Source organism: Lissotriton helveticus, chromosome 2_1, assembly GCF_964261635.1.
Source record: "Lissotriton helveticus chromosome 2_1, aLisHel1.1, whole genome shotgun sequence".
Lineage (NCBI taxonomy): Eukaryota > Metazoa > Chordata > Amphibia > Caudata > Salamandridae > Lissotriton > Lissotriton helveticus.
The window spans coordinates 613,926,511-613,945,775 of record NC_136059.1 but is presented as its reverse complement, the minus strand read 5'-3'; the positions used below and the strand labels follow the sequence as shown (position 1 = coordinate 613,945,775).

The following is a 19,265-nucleotide window of genomic DNA, read 5'->3' as shown; positions in this document are numbered from 1 at the left end:
AATACCTTCCTGAGATTATATCAAGAAACTATAAGCAGTATAAAAAAGGCTCTTTCTACTACTTAGATAAAGAACATTTGAGACAGTAGTGTTATAAAGAAATGGTTTGGCAATGCCTTGAGAGTTGAGCCAAATATATATGTCTAGGAATACAGGTGTAGACTATATGAATGATGTCAATAGTTAGAAGTAACTAGCTTGTTTATCTCCTTTGCCAGAAGGTATAGGGTTTGCAAAGGTTTCCATTCTTGATAATTTGTTCCCACAGCAGTACAAATTGTCTATGGAGGAGGAAAGGTGAGATATTTAAATGAAAGATTGTTGGCACAATGCCTCTGTCAAATCTGATCTCGGTCTTGGAATGAATGGCCACACAAGTATGTATCTGAATGTATGGTGGCAGCTTTACTAGCCTTTAATATGGGGATTGGCATGTCTGTGCAGTGCTGGTTTGTGCATGCAGGTTGTGTGTAAAGTGTGATACTCCACCTGTAACCTGGCTGAATCTATAAGCAAGAAAAGGATTTGGACTGAGGCATGTGCAAGATGCTTTAATGCTTCCAGTTAAGATGTGCAAATAAGGAATTTGACATTATAGACCTAAATCAGATCTCGGCGGACGGGTTACTCAGTCACAACAGTGACGGATATCGCATCAGCTGAAATATAGATCCCATTGTATCCTATAGGATTTATATTTCGTCAGACGGGATATCCGTCACCGTTGTGACATAGTAACCTGTCCGCTGAGATCTAAATCAGGCCCTATGTCTACCCACAAGCTAATAATGCGCTTGATACCCTCTTATTGGACTAACCAAGGATTGGATTCTAAGGTTGTCCAATCCATAAATCCCAAATATGTATTTCCGAGATGGCATTTAACAATAGCAACACAAGAGAGTACCCAGTGCAGTTACGGGTATACATTTAGGGCAGGAACTATGTTGTCTTACTGAAATAAATCTTGAAGGAAACTAAAGAAGTACAGTCTTTTGTTTTATATTCAAAACACGTCATTTAAAGTTTAAAACAAACAATATACACTATATTTACCTTGCCCATTGGATACACAATTCCTCAAAAAACAATAAATACATTTCAAGGGAGTTGTAAACTGACACATGACCAGAATTCTTTAAGAAATCTCAGCCCAATATCTTTACATTTCTTCAATACAATATAATGGTTCCCTAAATCACTGAAGTGTAATACTGACAAAGCCAGACAATGAGCCTTTGTGTAAATTAGACTTTTCCTGACTGTCACTACAATACCCACAATGACAATTTTCTTTTAGTACAGAGTCAAATCAAGAGAGATGGTAGCATCACTCTCAATAAGGAAATAGCAGTTTTGACATTAGCATGGTTTTGGTTAATATTTGTGCTAGTTTTCCACTTCTTTTAGGGCCTGATTTAGAGTTTGGCGGATGTTACAGATATCCCATTCGCCAAATGCACCGTATTCTATGGCACTTGTAATAAGCCAGATGAACTATCAGTTACATTCGTGATGGAGTAACCTGTCTGCCGAACTCTAAATAAGGCCCTTAAGACCTGACTTACAAAACACTTTTGCAGGCACAAACCATACAGTTCACAAAATCACATACTTCACTACCTCTGAAGAGTGTTTTGCAACTTACAAAATAATTTTTGAAAGTTAGAAATGTTTTTCAACTTGCAAATCTGAGGTTCTGCGACAAATTGTGATTCACAATTCAGAGGGGAAGTAAGAGAGGGGTCACCTCCTATGCAATTACATTTATCAATGGCTTTAACCACAACTGTGGTTTCAAAATGTTGATCAGATACTGACACTGGAAATGGGGTTATATCCACTTTGTCAGGGGGAAGCCGCTGTGGCACAGATTTTCCTTTGTAAGCTGTTCTGGGCAATCTCGGGGAATGCAGACAGTGATTCAGTGATTCCACCCAATGATTTTTGGAGTTTTTTAAAAATAAATCAGCACTCTGAAACTCAGAAAGTAGGGGAGAAGGACTGCTGACCATTAGAGGCTTCAACCCCTGTGTTTGCAGCCAAATGCTAATTAATATTCATTAGGAAATTTGTTTTTTGCCTCTCTGCAAATAAGCATTTTTAGTGCCACCTATAATTGCAAAGGTTGCATCTCAAAATGGCAGACAGTTCACAAAAAGGCAGTCCAAAAGTTTGCCCGCACTATTTTTAACATGCCCGCATACACATGAGACCCAATATGTCTTAATGTGGTACAAATGTCTTAAAACATTACATTCAAGTGGCACCATTAAATTCAGTGGAATGCACAATCCCTCAACACATCCTTCTGACATCATGGCTCCTATCACTAAGATAGGTGGAACCCATGATGGAACATTGTACATTATGCCATTGGGGGCTATATTTCAAATAATGTGTGCAGAGCCTTCCCCAGGCCGCTAGGATGCAAATGATCACGCCACTCATGAAGTTCTGTATTGTACGTCTTTATTCTTCAGAGTGCAACCGTTAACTAACAGTACCCATTGCACCATGAACTAATATTAACCACACCCAGATACACCCACACGATTATGTAATTCTCCTATGGTGTCCATCAGGGAGCACAAGGGTTCAGCTATTCATTTTTACAAGACACCACATCTCCCCCTCTGTTAAATAAAAAGTTCACATATTGCAGATATATATCATAGTTCCTGAATGAGTCGCCAAGGTGCTTAAAACAGTCTTCCAGACCTAGTCCATGAACACATAAATCAAACATTTATAAAGACCAGCAAATCACCCGTGAAGGTCTGCGGGTGTTGGAGATATTGGCTGCTGCATGGTGGTTTGATCATTTGTACAGCCACGTCTTGAGCTCTTTCCTGAATTGCTTGAGCGGCAGTGCCATTCTGAGGTGCAGGGGGAGGTTGTTCCATGCCTTGGCTTCGAGGTGCAAGATGGAGCATCTTCCGCTGTTGGTTCGGGGGATCCGTGGGGTGTCTGCGAGGGAGAGGGAAGCAGATCCAAGGTGTCTGGTCGGTTGGTGGAAGGTCAAGCGCTTTTTCATGTTTGCTGATCCTTCGTTGTGCAAGGCCTTGCAAGCGTGGGTCAGCATCTTGAACTGGCATTTCTTCTGAATCGGGAGCCAGTGTCGTTTCTTGAGATGGGATGATGAGGGTCCTTCTGGGGAGGTCGAGTATGAGTCTTGGCTGAGTTTTGTATTGTCTGGAGTCTCTTTAGGAGGCGTGCAGTGATTCCTACTTAGTGTGTGATTCCTTAGAACAGTCTGCTAGTGATGAAGACCTGCGTGATGGTCCTTCCGGTGTTGATTGGGAGCAACCTGAAGATCTTGCGGGGAATGCAAAGGGTGTGAGAGCAGGCAGATGGGACTGTATTGACTTGTTTCTTTATTAATAGCTTGCTATCCAGGATGATGCCAAGCTTTCGGATGTGGTCTTTTGGAGCGGGAGGTGGGCTGAGTTCCACGGGCCTTCATGTGTCGTTCCATGGCGAGGTGTTGTTCCCAAAAATCAGGACTTCTCTCTTGTCTGTTTTGAGTTTGAGACAGTTGTTCTTTATCCAGTTTGCGACATTCATCATGCATCTGTGGAAGTTGACTTTGGTGGCGAAGGGGTCTTCGAACGGTGAGAGGATGAGCTGGGTGTTGTCAGCGTAGGAGATGATATTGAGTCCATGTCATCTGACGGTGTCAGCCAGGGGCGTCATGTAGGTGTTGAAGAGGGTGGGGCTGAGAGATGATCCTTAAGGGACTCCACAGATGATCTTCTTGGACTCTGAGGAGAACAGTGGGAGAAGGATCGTTTGGGTTCTACCTGGGAGGCACCAGGAGATCCATTTGAGGGCAGGTCCCTGGTCCCTGGATCCCAATGTGGTGGAGTCTGTTCATCAGGATGTGACAGTGTCAAACGCAGTGGACAGGTGCAAGAGGATGAGGGCAGCCATTTGTCTAGGATCCTGTGCTCATCACAACCTTCAAGGGTTCAGCATCAAACCAAGCATCAGACTTGCATTTCCGTTTTTGCTTGAGCAGTGCCCAGTCTCCTTCCTTGAAAACCATGTCCTGAGTACATCTGTGTTTATCAACATACGTCTTCATTCTGGACTTGTGCAAGGAATCTGTCGACCTATTAGTCGTCCATTGCAGCAGTTTGGTTCCCATGGGTCTCCCAAACATCAAGATGTAAGAGCTTTTACCTGTAGTAGAATGGGGAGTTGATCTGCAAGCATGAAGGGGTGAACATAGAGCCGATTTGAGATCCCTTCCTTCTAGCGCGGCACACTGAACAACTCTCTTTAGGGTGTCCATGAAGTGTTCAACAACATCGTTGGCCTTTAGCCAGAGAGGGGTACTTTTCTAATGCTTAAAATTCATGCTAGTGAGAAACTCGTTAAACTGTAGTCTGTTAAACGGTAGGCCATTGTTGGACTTAAGAATGGAGAGGGCAACCCGTATCACAAAAATGTCATTTGATGTCCCAATGACTTTGTCATGTGTGATTGACGACAGGTCTTCTACAAGGGTAAATCATGAGTACTGATCAACAACTACCATTAGGTGATGTCCGTTGTTAAGGGGTCCAAAGAAATCCACTGCATTATCTGACACACCTGCTTTGGGAGGGCAGACATAACTAATGGATGCAGTGTTGTTTTGGGAGACAAGCAGTTTCAGAAATGACAGGCCTTTAATTCTCTTTCTACTCTTTCGTCAAGGCGAGTACACCACACTCGGTCTCGAAGAGCTCTCTTGGTGGTGACAATGTCAAGATGACCCTCATGGGCTAGTTCAATGACTTGTTGCCGTAGACTCTCTGGAATGACAATTATAGAACCTCGTAATATAATGCCTTCTTGTGTGACAGGCAGTTCTGCAATCACATTTTTGAACTTTTTGTATTCAAAGTCATCTATAAGAGGTTGAGTGTGTTTCTTCATTGATTGCTGGGCAATAATGTCTTTGAGAACACACAGATCTTGAGCTGTCTTTGAAGCAGCAAGAATGTGTTCCACTGAAAGAGCTGCATGTATGCTTGACTTGATTAAAAAGTTAAAATAGGCCCCAGCCACTTTAGACACTGCACTGGTACTCGTGAAAAGTAGTCCGCGGGATTTTTATCTTTCCCTGACCTATGCACAATAGTGTAATCATATTTTTTCAATCGTAAGCCCCACCTCTAGATACGAGGGGGCATCTTTGCTTTTGAATTGCAAAAACAGTAAGCAACACCTGGTGGTCGGTGACAAGGGTGAATTGCCTTCCGTATGGAAATACATGGAAGTGTTCACAAGCCCACACTACAGCTAGACTTTCTTTCCCAGGTTCCCACGTTTGGTCTGCAGCAGACTTCTGCTCGCATAAGCCACAATGTCCCTTGGAGTGATGTCATGTCCACTGTGCTGGGCATGGATCGCACCCAACCCCACTGGGCTGGCTTGTACTACAATCTCAGTATGAAGTTTTGGATCAAAGTAGGCCATTGCAGTAGAGTTCTCAATTGCATGTTTCTCAATGGGGCACTGACTGTGGCACAATCACAAATATACCTGTAACATTAACTGGACATGACATGCAAGGATCGCAGCACGGTCACATCTTGTGGACCAGTAGTGGACGATTAGGCTGGTACTTTAGCCAGATCTGGTGCCATCCCCTTTTCAGAGGAAATATGCCCAAAGAATTAGAATTTTGTTTTGTGAAACCCACACTTTTTTCATTCAAAGTGATACCAGCATCAGCCAGCAAGCAGCATACTTGTGTAAGGGTTTGGTTGTGTTCCTTTTGAGTGGCCCTAAATACCAGTATATCATCCGTATAATTAAAAGCATGTGTGACAGGCTGTATTAGGCGGACAATGACATCCTGAAAAAGTTCTGCAGCTGTTGGCACCCCAAAACGTAGTCTTTTATATCTGAACAAAGTAATATGGGTCGAAAAGGTGGTATTCTATCTGCAATTTTTCCCTAGCTTAAGTTGATGATACCCCTTGTTCAGATCAAGTTGAGAAAAATCTTTGGCACCATTCAACTGTGGAATCATATCTTCAATGTACAGACCTGGAAATTGTTCTCTCTCAATTGCCCTGTTAGCTTGCCACATGGAAACACAGATGTGCAATGCACCTCCACTGTCCTTTTTGGCTCTACAACTATGGGCGTTCAATGATATTGTGCTTTATCATCGTTTCCAGTTCTTTCTCAACGGCTTCCTGCAAGTGAAATGCAATTTGACGATGTCCTTGAGTTACAGAACAAATGTCCTCATTGATAAGAAGTTTTACTTTCATGGTCTTAAGTTTCCGTAGTAATGAAACAATGATGGGAACTGACTTACTATGTCGGCATGTGCATTTATGTCTTAGTTGATGGAAATCAAGCCCATGTCTGCAGCAGTACTGAAACTGAGTAAACATTCAGTTGACACAGTACCTTTAAAAACATGAATTCATGCTTCTACTTTCAATTTCTTGTGCTGCATTGTTGCTAAAAATGATCCTTGACTTTGCAATAGCATGGAGGCAGCCACATGTATACCTTAGTCTTCTAAGGTGTGAGACGGGCACCAGCGTCAGTTCATTGTACTTCTCTGCCGGCATTATGTTTATCGATGCACCACTGTCAATGATAAAATGTACGGAACAACCATTCACCTTTAGTGTGATCTTGGGGCAATGTGCAAAGGAACATGTTTGTTTCTTGTGGCGATCTCGCTTGGACTTTTCTCTACATGAAGCCAAACCGAATTGATCACGTCGTTCATCAGTCAACAACATCATACCGCAGTCATATTCTTCACTGTCACTCAACAATGACATTGAAGAACCTTTGGGAGATAAATTTGATGACGATCAATCTCGTTTAATTTCCACTTGCCTCAATTGGTGTCGCTACTTGGTCTTGTGTGTGCGGCTAGAAAGTTTCTGGAACTTTCTGGCATCCATTTACTCTTTTCAATGTGACGGTCTGTTTCTCTTATGCCTTGTAAACTGTTAAAAAATGGTTTTCTTTCCCGCAGCCTTTGCATGTTTTTCCAATGGCAGGACATTTACCTTCGTGCGGAAAGGAGAATCCGCATTAGAAACACAATTTCTTTTTCCTCTGAGACATCACTGTATGGCCCTCGACCTTGTGTTTCTGCTTACTTTTCACGTAGAATGCTGATTCTCTCTGGGCTACTCCAGCTTCCATATCACTAGATTGTCCTCTCCGGACTGAATGTCTTGTATAGCATCCGTTGTCTGAATGTGTCGGAAAGGCAACAATCGATGACTCTGAGACAGATGGTTTCTTCATCATTGAATTCATTGAATTTGCAATGCTTGATAAGGGCCTCAAGTCTTTCAGCAAACTCATTCATCGTTTCTTTGGCTTGCTGTCAGGCTTGATTGAAGATGTACCTTTCATAGCCAACGTTCGGCATTGGATTGAACTTGATTTATACTGCCGCTTTAATCTGACGGTAGGATGTTTCATCAGCTTGTGGTATTTTCTTTATGACTTCTTTCACACCATCATCTGCAAGGTTCTTATGAGTATCTGATGAGCTCTTTGTCATTTGTTTCCTATAGCACATCGATGAAATTGGGTGTATAAAAGGGAAGCGACGATTTCATAAAGGCAGTGTTGCCATATTTGACATTGGTCTTTGCAGCCATCGGAACCCTTCAAATCTTGAAGACTTTTGCATTGTGCTGAGCCCAACCGGCAACTTTGGTGGTTGCCGGTTCAGGTACCAATGGTTCCATAAGCACAAACCCCTGCATTCACTTGTATTGTTGTGGATGCTACTTTAAACGGTCGTCAGCCAGAACTCGAGTCAATGTTGGATGCCTCGTTCTTCCTTCTTGTCGGTGAGTACAATTATGTTCTTTCCGCCTAGACGCCTCTGCTTTCCTTGGTGCGCTTTTCTGTATCTGGATATCATGGCCTTCTGTGCTTCTCTGTACCTGGTTGTCACTGCCTTTAGCGCTACTGTACTATGTGTATGCCGGCTCTGTGTTATGATGTGGTGCAGTAACTCTTCTTTCAGACTTATCAGCAGGTTCTGGGGTGACTGAGACTTACCTTTCCATAGGGCCTTCACCTTCTTTGAAGGTCTTGCACAGGCTGGAGTGTCGCTCTAACTCCACTTACACCAACCGTCGACTGCTTCACTTTGACTGAGGTGCACATGGCATGCAAGAGCAGTTTTCTGGACATCAGCAAACTCTCATGGGCAGCACTCTCGTTATTTTGGGTCGCAGATTCCCTAACTTATCACCAGTTGTAGCGTCCTCCCCAGCCTGCTAGAATGCAAATGACCATCCCACACATGGAACCCTGTGGTGCACGTCTTCATTCTTCAGAGACAACTGTTAACTAATTGTACACATTGCGTCATAAACTTTATTAACCACATCCAGACACACCCAAATGATTACATCATTCTTCTACGGGGTCCATCAGGGACCAGAATTGTCCTGCTATTCATATTTACAAGACACTGCAACGTGTACCGCAGTATAATTGTGCTGGAACTCGTTCCTGCAGCCACCTAAGAGACTATTGCCTTGTCCTGCGTCCTTGTATATTTCTCCTTTGTTTATTGTATTATTTCTGTTCCTGCTGTTATAGCTTATTCTATTCCTCAATGTACAGTACTTGTATGCTACCCCGTCCCACCTACGACCCCCTGTTTCTGTAACTGTTTTTGGTTTTTTTATGTCCTGCCGTAACTTTGTATTACTCTATTGAATCTGTAAAGCGCTCTGATACCCTCACGGGTCAAGTTCGCGCTCTATAAAACTTTAAAATAAATAAATAAAATATAAGCTCACTGCTCCAATGTGAAACTGTGAAATTTGTCCAGTACCACTAAAACTTAAAGCTGCTCTAATGTACCTGACAGACAGGTTTTGAACTGATCTTGTCAATCTTTCATTTTAATACTCCCTTACAAACATGAGACTTGAGGTGAAGCTTACAATTTGCTGTGCTCTTCGGTGCCCAGCGTCTACAAAATGTGCATACAGAGAATCAGAGACAGAATAAGCCTTGTCTGATGGCATACCTGAAGAAACCCGGTAACTTGCCTTGATCTTATAGTGGATCATCCCTTTATGTCACCATCCTTACCCACTTAGTAGTATAACAAGCAAATGTTCACCTCCTTAATATGAAGGTTTGTTTGTCAGATAAGTCAGAAAAAGAGCAAATGGAAGCATTAGGAGAGAGGGAGAGAGAGAGAAAGCGGGAGAGAGAGAGAGAGAGGTATCCCTTTATCCTCCCACTCTTGCAGCCACAGCTTTTTCCTTAATACCAATCAAAGTTTTTAAAACGCATCAAAACAAAGAGCACAGAGTATTAGGTGAAGAGAAGCACTAATGCAAATAAAGACAATGAATAACGGTATGACAACTAGAGGCTGAAATGGCTCTTAATCCATCTCAACGTTTATGCTGTTGTTCATTTATTTGAAACATACCTGATAATAAGTCCCTTCAGACTCCCGATGTCGCCAAACTTAAGCGAAAGGCTAAAATGAACAAAAGAGAGCCAAACAAAATATATGAACAGCCGTTCTCTCAAGATCACAGGTCATTTAAATACTATTTTGGATAAATTAATGAAAAAAAGCAGTCTTATTTAGACTCATTAGTCTCACAGGTGCACCTTGTGTTAACAGGATCACATGATACAAAATGCAGGTAAATTCCTCGTCGCCAATCCACTAGAAGCGTGGAGCGTAGCTGGGCTCAGCCCTGAACACTGTGACCTCACGCATTCCGTCATCTGGGGTTACTGCAACTCTACATACGCTGGTGCATACAAGATTTAAGTGTGACCTTCTATGCTTCACTTTCCTCCTGGACAAACGGCAATATAGTTCATCTGTAGTAAACACGATTCCACTGTTTTGTGTTTGTGGGTTTAGAGATAGATGGGCCCTTTAATTGAGTTTTAGAAATGAACACAAACAGAGTAACTGCTTGCATGCTTGGTAGAAACAAACAAAAGCACTGTTGCCAGAGCAGTGAGTATATATAACGTCGAAGAAATACTACAGTCACACAAGTAGTCTCTGATTTGTAGAGAAGGACTTGATACAAGGCAATGTTATAAAGGCCTATGAACTGCTGGGACCCAATGTTCCCTGCAAGAGCTGTTGTCTGCTTGTTTTTGCATGATATCATGAGTAATATCAACAACTTATTCTAAGGAAATGAGTAAGAGACGTCACGCTCTTAAGTGGATTCATAAAAGAAGTGGATGGACAAGATTCATTTGGGGTGGTATTGCCTTGCTTGGTGTTTCCTTTTTTCGTATTGCGTCTCTGGCGACTCCAACTTGAGTCCATCTATATCAAGTCAGACTTTCTGTCTTTGTCACCAGCTCTTGGGGAGAAGCAGGGACGCACGTTCCAGTTTACTTTACTTCTAACAGTTAACCGTTCTTGTATGGTAAAAGTAATTAGATATAAAAACAAGGGGTAGGAAAAGGGCGTACATAGACAGAAACTAAAGCTATCTAGAGCACCATATTCTGTTACCATATTTTATTTATTTTATTTTGAAGGTTTTATATAGCGCGAACAAGACTCTTACGAGTAACAGAGCGCTTCACAGGTCATACGTGGAAAAAACAAAATAACATCACACGTTCTAACAGAAAACAGTAATACAAAGCAAATAGTAGCATAGATAAGGTGACCGAAGGTCAAACTATGGAGCATAGAAAACAGGATACGAGTACAATACAGAACAAGCATTTGCAATGCAATAGGTCTCGCATTAGGAAAGTTTGAGCTATTGGTATTTTAAATGACAAATCTTTTATTTATGTGTTGGTTTTGAAAATAGCTAAATTAATAGCTTTGTCATTTACAATGCCAATAGTTTTAACTTTCGCAAATGTGACACCTATAGCATTTGTAATGCAATATGTGTTGTATTTACGTGACTTAGATGTATTGATATTACAAATAACTATGGCTTTTATTTTTTTAAATAATTAATACTTTAATAAAAGTTATTGTAATTTATAATGGACAATAGCTTAAACTTTTGTAAATAACTTTTGTGAAGATTATGTTCAGTGTATGTTATTGTGATGAAAATCCAAGAACAGAAGTGAAACATTAACATCTTTTTGTGACATTTGTAATAAAGCTTGAAACATTGAGAGAACGTATTTAAACCAGTTGTTGTTAAATGGTTGCACAGATTGATGCTGTGGTGGCGCTGAGTGATGTGGCGGTGACGAGTGATGCTGTGGCGTTCAGTGATGCTGTGGTAGCGCATGAGTGATGCTGTGGTGGTGCTGAGTGATGCTTTGGTGATGCGATAGATAGATAGAGTGAGTGCGAAAGATAGATAGAGTGAGGGCGATAGATAGAGGGAAGGCGATAGATAGATAAATAGAGGGAGGGCGATAGATAGACATAGATAGAGGGCGATCGATAGATAGATAGATAGAGTTATGGCGATAGATAGAGTGAGTGCGATAGATAAACAGATAGAGTGACGGTGATAGATAGATAGACAGATAGATAGAGTGAGGGAGATAGATTGAGTGAGAGCGATAGATAGATAGAGTGAGGGCGATAGATAGATAGATAGATAGAGTGAGGGCGATAGATAGAGTGAGGCCGATAGATAGAGTGAGGCCGATAGATAGATAGATAGATAGATAGATAGATAGATAGATAGATAGATAGATAGATAGAGTGAGGGCGAGAGATAGAGTGAGGGCGAGAGATAGATAGAGTGAGGGCGATAGATCGATAGATAGAGTGAGGGCGATAGATAGATAGAGTGAGGGCGATAGATAGAGTGAGGGCAATAGATAGATAGAGTGAGGGCGATAGATAGAGTGAGGGCGATAGATAGATAGATAGATAGATAGATAGATAGATAGATAGATAGATAGATAGATAGATAGATAGATAGATAGATAGATAGATAGATAGATAGATAGATAGATAGATAGATAGATAGATAGATAGATAGATAGATAGATAGATTGAGGGCGATATATAGAGAGAGTGAGGGCGATAGATAGAGTGAGTGCGATAGATAGATAGAGTGAGGGCGATAGAGGAGGGTGATAGATAGATAGATAGATAGATAGAGGGAGGGCGATAGATAGAGGGAGGGCGATAGATAGACAGATAGATAGAGTGAGGGCGATAGATAGATAGATAGATAGATAGATAGATAGATAGATAGATAGATAGATAGATAGATAGATAGATAGATAGATAGATAGATAGATAGATAGATAGATAGATAGATAGATAGAGTTATGGCGATAGATAGAGTGAGTGCGATAGATAGACAGAGTGACGGTGATAGATAGATAGACAGATAGATAGAGTGAGGGCGATAGATAGATCGAGTGAGGGCAATAGATAGATAGATAGATAGATAGATAGATAGATAGATAGATAGAGTGAGGGCAATAGATAGAGTGAGTGCAATAGATAGATAGAGTGAGGGCGATAGATAGTGTAATTATGTGGCACTGAGTGGTATTTGGAGTGTATGTTGCGTTGGGCGCAGTGTAATTATGTAGCATATAATTATGGCACTGAGTGGTATTATTAGGACTGTATATTGTATTCTGTAGAGGGCGATAGATAGATTGATAGAGTGAGGGCGATAGGTAGATAGAGTGAGGGCGATAGATAGATAGAGTGAGGGTGATAGATAGATAGATTGATAGTGCGATAGTTAGAGTGAGGACGATGGATAGAGTGAGGGCGATGGATAGAGTGAGGGCGATGGATAGTGTAATTATGTGGCGTGTAATTATGTGGCACTGAGTGGTATTTGGAGTGTATGTTGCGTTGAGCGCAGTGTAATTATGTAGCATATAATTATGTGGCACTGAGTGGTATTATTAGGACTGTATGTTGTATTCAGTATAGTGTAATTGTGTGGCGTGTAATTATGTGGCACTGAGTGGTATTTTTTGGAGTGTATGTTGCATTGAGCGCAGTGTAATTATGTAGCATATAATTATGTGCCACTGAGTGGTATTGTGTGGAGTGTGTGTTGCATTCAGTAGAGTGTAATTATGTGGCGTGTAATTATGTGCTTCTGTTTGGTATTTGGAGTGTATGTTGAATTGAGTGCAGTATAATTAGGTAGCGTGTAATTATGTGGCACTGAGTGGTATTTGGAGTGAATGTTGCATTGAGTGCAGTGTAATTATATGGCGTATAACTATGTGGATGCAGAGTGTGTGGGGGCAGAGTGTGTGAGGGTGCAGGGTGTGTGAGGGTGCAGGGTGTGTGAGGGTGCGGGGTGTGTGAGGCTGCAGAGTGTGTGAGGGTGTAGGGTGTGAGGGTGCATTGTGTGTGGTCTAAAGTAATGTGAGGGTGTGGGGTGTGTGAGGGTGCGGGGTGTGTGAGGATGCGGGGTGTGTGAGGATGCGGGGTGTGTGAGGGTGCAGGGTGTGTGAGGGTGCAGGGTGTGTGTGTGTGTGTGTGTGCATTGTGTGTGGTCTAAAGTAGTGTGAGGGTGCAGTGTGTGTGTGGCCTAAAGTAGTGTGAGTGCGCAGTGTGTAAGGGCGCAATGTGTGAGTGGGCAGTGTGTGAGTGGGCAGTGTGTGAGGGCACAGTGTAATGAGAGAGCAATATACTTATATACTGAATATATAACAGGTTTTTTCAATTATGTGTAAGTTGTTATTTTAAAAAACAAGGGATATGACTGTAGTAATAATGAGTGCGGTAAACAAACAGGGGTGCAGTGTGTGAGAGTGCAGTGTGTGAGGGTGCAGTGTCTGAGGGTGCAGAGTGTTTTATGAGGGTAGGGAGTGTGTGAGGCTGTGGGGTGTGTGAGGGTGTGGGGTGTGTGAGGGTGTGGGGTGTGTGAGGGTGCGGGGTGTGAGAGAGTGCAGTGTGTGTGTGCATTGTGTGGGGTCTAAAATAGTGTGAGGGTGCGGAGTGTGTGAGGGTGCGGGGTGTGTGGGGGTGCATGGTGTGAGGGTGTGGGGTGTGTGTGTGCGCGTGTGCATTATGTGTGGTCTAAAGTATTGTGAGTGCACAGTGTGTGAGGGACAGATGAGAGGGAGCGAGGGCAGTGAGAGGAGAGAAAAGTAAGTGGTGAGATGAAGTAGAAAAGGCAGCTGATCTAGAAAGGGAGGTTCCTTCAAAGACAGGCGAGGCGGTGGAGGAGTGTGAGATACGGGAGAGCAGAGTGGAGAGAGACGGTGCGTGGAGTAGAAACCGTGTGCCCTGTGAGAGCAGGGTATGCTGCGGGGAGGGGGGGGGTGATGTGTTCTGGCAGAGATATGTGTGGATCTCACGAATCAAAAGTTAGCGTGAGCAGCAAGGTAGATGCTTATTAGGATGGCGCGTGAGAGCGAAAACGTGCGGCCATTAAAAACAAGCGATGCACACTCTGTGCTGGGGTAGGGCTATTAAAGGAAGGGGACGGAGAGGAGCGTGTGAGAACTCGCGGCGGAGATCAAAGGAAGGGTGGGAGGGACATTGGCAAGTAAGCATATGGGGGGTGAGGGGGTGTGCAGCCTGGTGAGCTGAATGCGTGTGGCAGCAGAGGTGGAGTGCGGCGCGTGCGCGCACGAAGTGTCTGGTGGCAAATGGAAGCTGCGCACAATGAGCGTCGTTGTGGAGATGCAGAAAGCATACATAACGAATACAAAAGCGTCCAACAAAACACAAATAACCTAACAAATAGGTTTTAGCATAGTGTGCCGCCAAACTAGCATGTTTCTACTCCTGCCAGCGTATTCATACATGTACCACAAGTGGTAACACACCAAAAAGCAGCCATGCCTATTAGCTTTGTCAATAGTTGTTCCTACATAAAGATTTAACAAAAAAATAAAGCTTTGCTATATAAAAACAAATACGCTTTTGTTCGTATGTGCTAATTTGTAGCATAACGATTGCGGCTTTCAGGGAGCAGAATTGTGTCACAGCCCTGGCTCACCATTCTGTAATTATGGACAACCTTGTGATCACTGTGGCTACAGAAATTAACATAAACATTGTTTGTATGTAATTAACCAAGTAGGGTTGAGTTATAGTGCAGGCTCACAAAAAATACATAAACATTGCATTTGTAGAATGTAGCTATGGACTATGTAAAACGGTCCAATACATTAGGACTGAGTTTGTGCTATATACAATTGTCTAAAAATGAAATGGCATTGCAAACCTTGAAATGCTACAAAGTTAAAATCTCGTCTTTACCCTATTATTAAAACTTTACTTTCATGGTAAACATGTAAGTCTGTAAATACAATGCAATAAATACAGCTACGTTTGATTAACAAAATGCAGACAGAAAGTCTGCTATAGTGAGATGTTTCGTTGACAAATCCAGCTCTTGAGAAAGGAAAGTAGGAGACGTTAATTAAAAGCTACGTAGACAAGCGACACAGATTGTAATCTATTTGGAGGCTGCATCTGTGGGATGCAAATTAACCACAGCAGTATGCTAAACTTGTGCTGGCACGTAGGAAGGGGGAAAAAAACAGTGTCAACAACTACAGCATGGTAAAATACATGTTATTTTATATTTGTGTAACTAGTGGCTATGTAAAACTGTGCAATACTTTAAGTTCGAGTTAGCACAATATACAATAGCCCAAAAAACAAATAAAATTTAAAACCTAAAAGGCTGCAAAGGTAAACTATGATTTTTCTCTCTAGGGTGACGGTAAAAACAGAGAGCCCGATCGGCACATGTTGCAGCACCTACTTGGACCAGGCACCCTTAATGCCCTAGGTAAAGTGTAGTGCGAATAATAATTAAACATATGGAAGGCATTCGCAACTAATAAAAACACTCCCAAAGCACAAATAAGCTAAAATGTAGGTTTTAGCATAGTGTGCCAATAACACCTTTCAAGTACTAGGGCTGTGTGTGTGTGCCCGGAAGGCAGCCGGAGCAGGAGCTGCCATACAGGACGGATGGGGGTTGCCTGAATCCCTTTTAGCCTAATGGCGTTGCGCGCTTGACCAGCAGCAAAGTGCTTCGATATATTTGTGCAGCGGTGAACAACTTAAAAAACTAGATATGTTGTGTTACGAAGAAGAGAAAGAGCGAGCAGCGCAGGAAGAAAAAGAAAGTGTTAAAAAGTAAGCAGCCCGGGCTGAGTAAGAGGGCGGGGGCTGCCCGCGCATGCGCGCTCCGAGGGCTGCCCGAGCATGCGCGCTCCGAGCCCCGGCGCCAAAGCGGAGTGCGGCATCTGAAGTCCCGGGTCCCAGGAGGGGGCCCGGGTGAAGACCAGCGCTGCGGAGGAGACACGGAACACGCCGAAAGAGCCCGGTGAGTGGTGGTGGGGGGGGGTCAACACGCGTGTGTCTGTGTGTGTCTGTCTGTGTGCGCGTGTGTCTGTTTAAGGGGGGGGTGCGTGTGTGTATGCAGTGTGTGTGCCTGTGTATGTGCGCATGCGTGAGTGTGGCTGTGTGAGTGTGTTTGCGCATGGGAATATGAGGCACGAGAGGGGCACGGTGCCGTGCCCGCTCACGAGGTGCAATCTGCGCTCGTGCACCTCTCGTGTCCACATTCCCAAATACGGCTGACAATAGGTCTAGAAGCAGACACAGCAATCAATGCTTCGCATTGAATGCAGGTCTGCTCGACCTAAAAACAGTTATAGAGTTCACATGAATTTAGCCATGAGGATCGCTTTCACTTCTATTTTGAATGCGGCAGATGAAGGGTTCATTCTTGTTTCAATAGGCAAAGCATTCGAGATCCCAGGAGCCATACCAGAGAAGGATCGGTAATAGGTTTTTTTCTTGGCAAATCATTGAGGTTTTAGCAGAAGAGTCTTGGAACTCCTTGAGGCTCTGCTGCCCGCAGAGAGCACTAGTTTCTGAGCTAGATAGAGTGGGGCGTTGTGGTAGAGGGCCTTGTGCGTCATACAAGCTATTTTGAAATGGATTCTGGCTTCAAATGGTAGCCAGTTGAGGGCTCTCAAGTCTGGGGATATGTGGGAGTTTCTCTTGGAGCCAGTGATGAGTCTTGCAGCTGAGTTGATTGTGGCTCTTAGTGGTGCTGTCGATGTCCTTGGGAGGCCGCATAAAGTTACCACCCCGTATTCCACGCGAGGGATTACAAGGGCTTGAACTGCTTGTTTGAAATCGTGTGCGGGCAGAAAGGGTTTCAGTTTTCTTAGGGTCTTCAGGTAGAAGTTAGCTCCTTTGGTTGAGGCGCTGATATGTTTCTGCATTGTTAAGCGTTACCCCTAGCGATTTTGCTGAGTCCACAACTAGAGGTTGACCATTGAGGGCTGTTAAGTGTTTCATCCACTCCAGGATAGTGGGAGTTTTGTTAGGGGGAGCGATTAAGAGGAATTCCGTTTTGAGGGAGTTTAGTTTCAAATGGTTTTCGGCCAACCATGTTTGGGGTAGGGTGGAGTTGAGCGATTTGATATCATCAAGAGAGTGGATCTTGATGTCGATTTGGGTGTCGTCTGCATACATGTGGAAGTGAATCTTGGCGAGGCTGAGAAGATCGGTAAGTGGTTCCATAAAAAGGTTGAAAAGGGTGGGAGAGAGGGAGGAGCTTTGCGGAACTCCCAAAGTGACTGGCATGGGGTTGGACAGGGATTGGTTGACCTTAAAACTTTGTGATCTATTATGGAGGAAAGAGGCGAACCATTTAAATACTGTTCCAGACATTCACCTTCTGTGCTTCAAGAGATCGAGCAGGTTGTCCTGTTTGACTGTGTCAAAGGCTGAAGACAAGTCGAGTAGGATTAGTAGACAGGCTTTGTTTCGGTCTAGGATTTTTAGGGCATCGTCTAATACATGAGTCATGGCTGATTCAGTGCTGTGACCTGCTCTAAAGTCTGATTGGAATTGGTTAAGTAGGTTAAAATAATCAATGCGGTTGTGTTCAGCTGAATGTTAACGCATTTTTCCAGGAGTTTGGCAAGCATAGGAATGTTAGAGATCGGACGATAGTTATTTGGGTCCGAGGGGTCAGCAGTTGGTTTCTTAAGGATAGGTCAGACCTGACGTTATTTCAAGCTGTCTGGGATGGATCCCTGAAGGAGGAACGTATTAATGATCTTAGTCCATAGTGGTAGTAACAGAGGAATTAAGTCTTTTAGGTTATTTGCCGGGAGCTGGTCTATGAAGTGATTGGAAGGTTTCAAGGAGGTTAGCGTCTTTAAAATGGTATCTTCATTGTAGGTGTTGAAGTGGGACCAAGTAGCATTGTTTTTTAGATTAAATTTAGCTTGGGCACCAGCCCGGGGCAGTGAAGGGTTCTTTGCCAGGTCTGAGACGGATTGAAGGTCTTTGAGTAGATCTGATTTAATGGACTCCGTCTTAGAGGCAAAGAAGGAGGCAAATTCTTCACAATTGGGTAGAGTGGTAAGGCATTAGGGAGATTTGGTAGGCTCTTGGTCTGGGCTTTGATAAGATCAAACCCCCATCCCTGAGGTGGGGGGGTGGCGGGAACTGTGCATGCAAACATCTGAAATAGTAATAAAAGAGAAAGAGGTAGTGCATAAGGGAAAGAAACAGAACAGGAGAGCAGCTGCATCTTCCGCTCCATAGAGCCGTGTGGCAGTCAACATTGAAGAAGGAGTTACATTTCGCCCGTCCGCATCCAGAGGGAAGTAATGCAGATCTACCAGTCAGCCATCAAACAGTGGGAGCTTCTTGGTATCCTATGGGGGCTATTGACTTCCTGCTTGCCTAGTACATTTAATAAGAAACTTGTCAAAAACGCCATTAAGCAACTGGCTCCACTAAAGATGATTTGATGACTGGTTAAGTAGAAATACGATGGGGGGCGGGGGGATACATGCAATGCAAAATAAAAAGCAATCTATGGTCCGAGTACCTAAAGAGGTAGTAGACAAGAGGGCCTATGGAATTCTCTGTAACAAATCTTCCAAAAATAGTCACGTATAATCATCTTAAAATGCCTAATCTTTCCAGAAGATGTGCATTGGTTGAGTTTCAACTAGATCTGCCAGGTTACCACTTCTTATTTTCCTTCCACTTCATGTATTTACTAAGACTGTCAAATGGCAGTCATTGAAATATCTGGTTAGTGCCAATGGGGAAGATACATTTTTCTAGTTGCTGATGGAATAGGTCAGTTCTCAGACCGGCATCAAGAATAGTCTTGCCAAAAAAGCTCTATTAAAGGTGGGTAAGGCCAATAGGTGTGGCTTATAAATGAAAGTGCTTCATCAGACATTGCTTAGTTTAGGCACTTATAAGGCACCATACATGCACTCTGTCACTGATACTTGCATTCATACATCCATTCACTGCCTCGTTCTTACATTCACCC

General features: G+C 43.1%; 1 protein-coding gene across 1 annotated transcript in view; it reads right to left on the bottom strand.

The window, feature by feature from the left end:
* Positions 1–19,265, bottom strand: part of LOC144819448 (V-type proton ATPase subunit S1-like protein) — a 183,119-nt gene that overhangs the window by 41,326 nt on the left and 122,528 nt on the right. Inside the window, exon 5 of the mRNA XM_078677334.1 lies at positions 9,452–9,502. Coding sequence (XP_078533460.1) covers positions 9,452–9,502 — 51 coding nt within the window. The remainder of the gene's footprint in view (positions 1–9,451; positions 9,503–19,265) is intronic.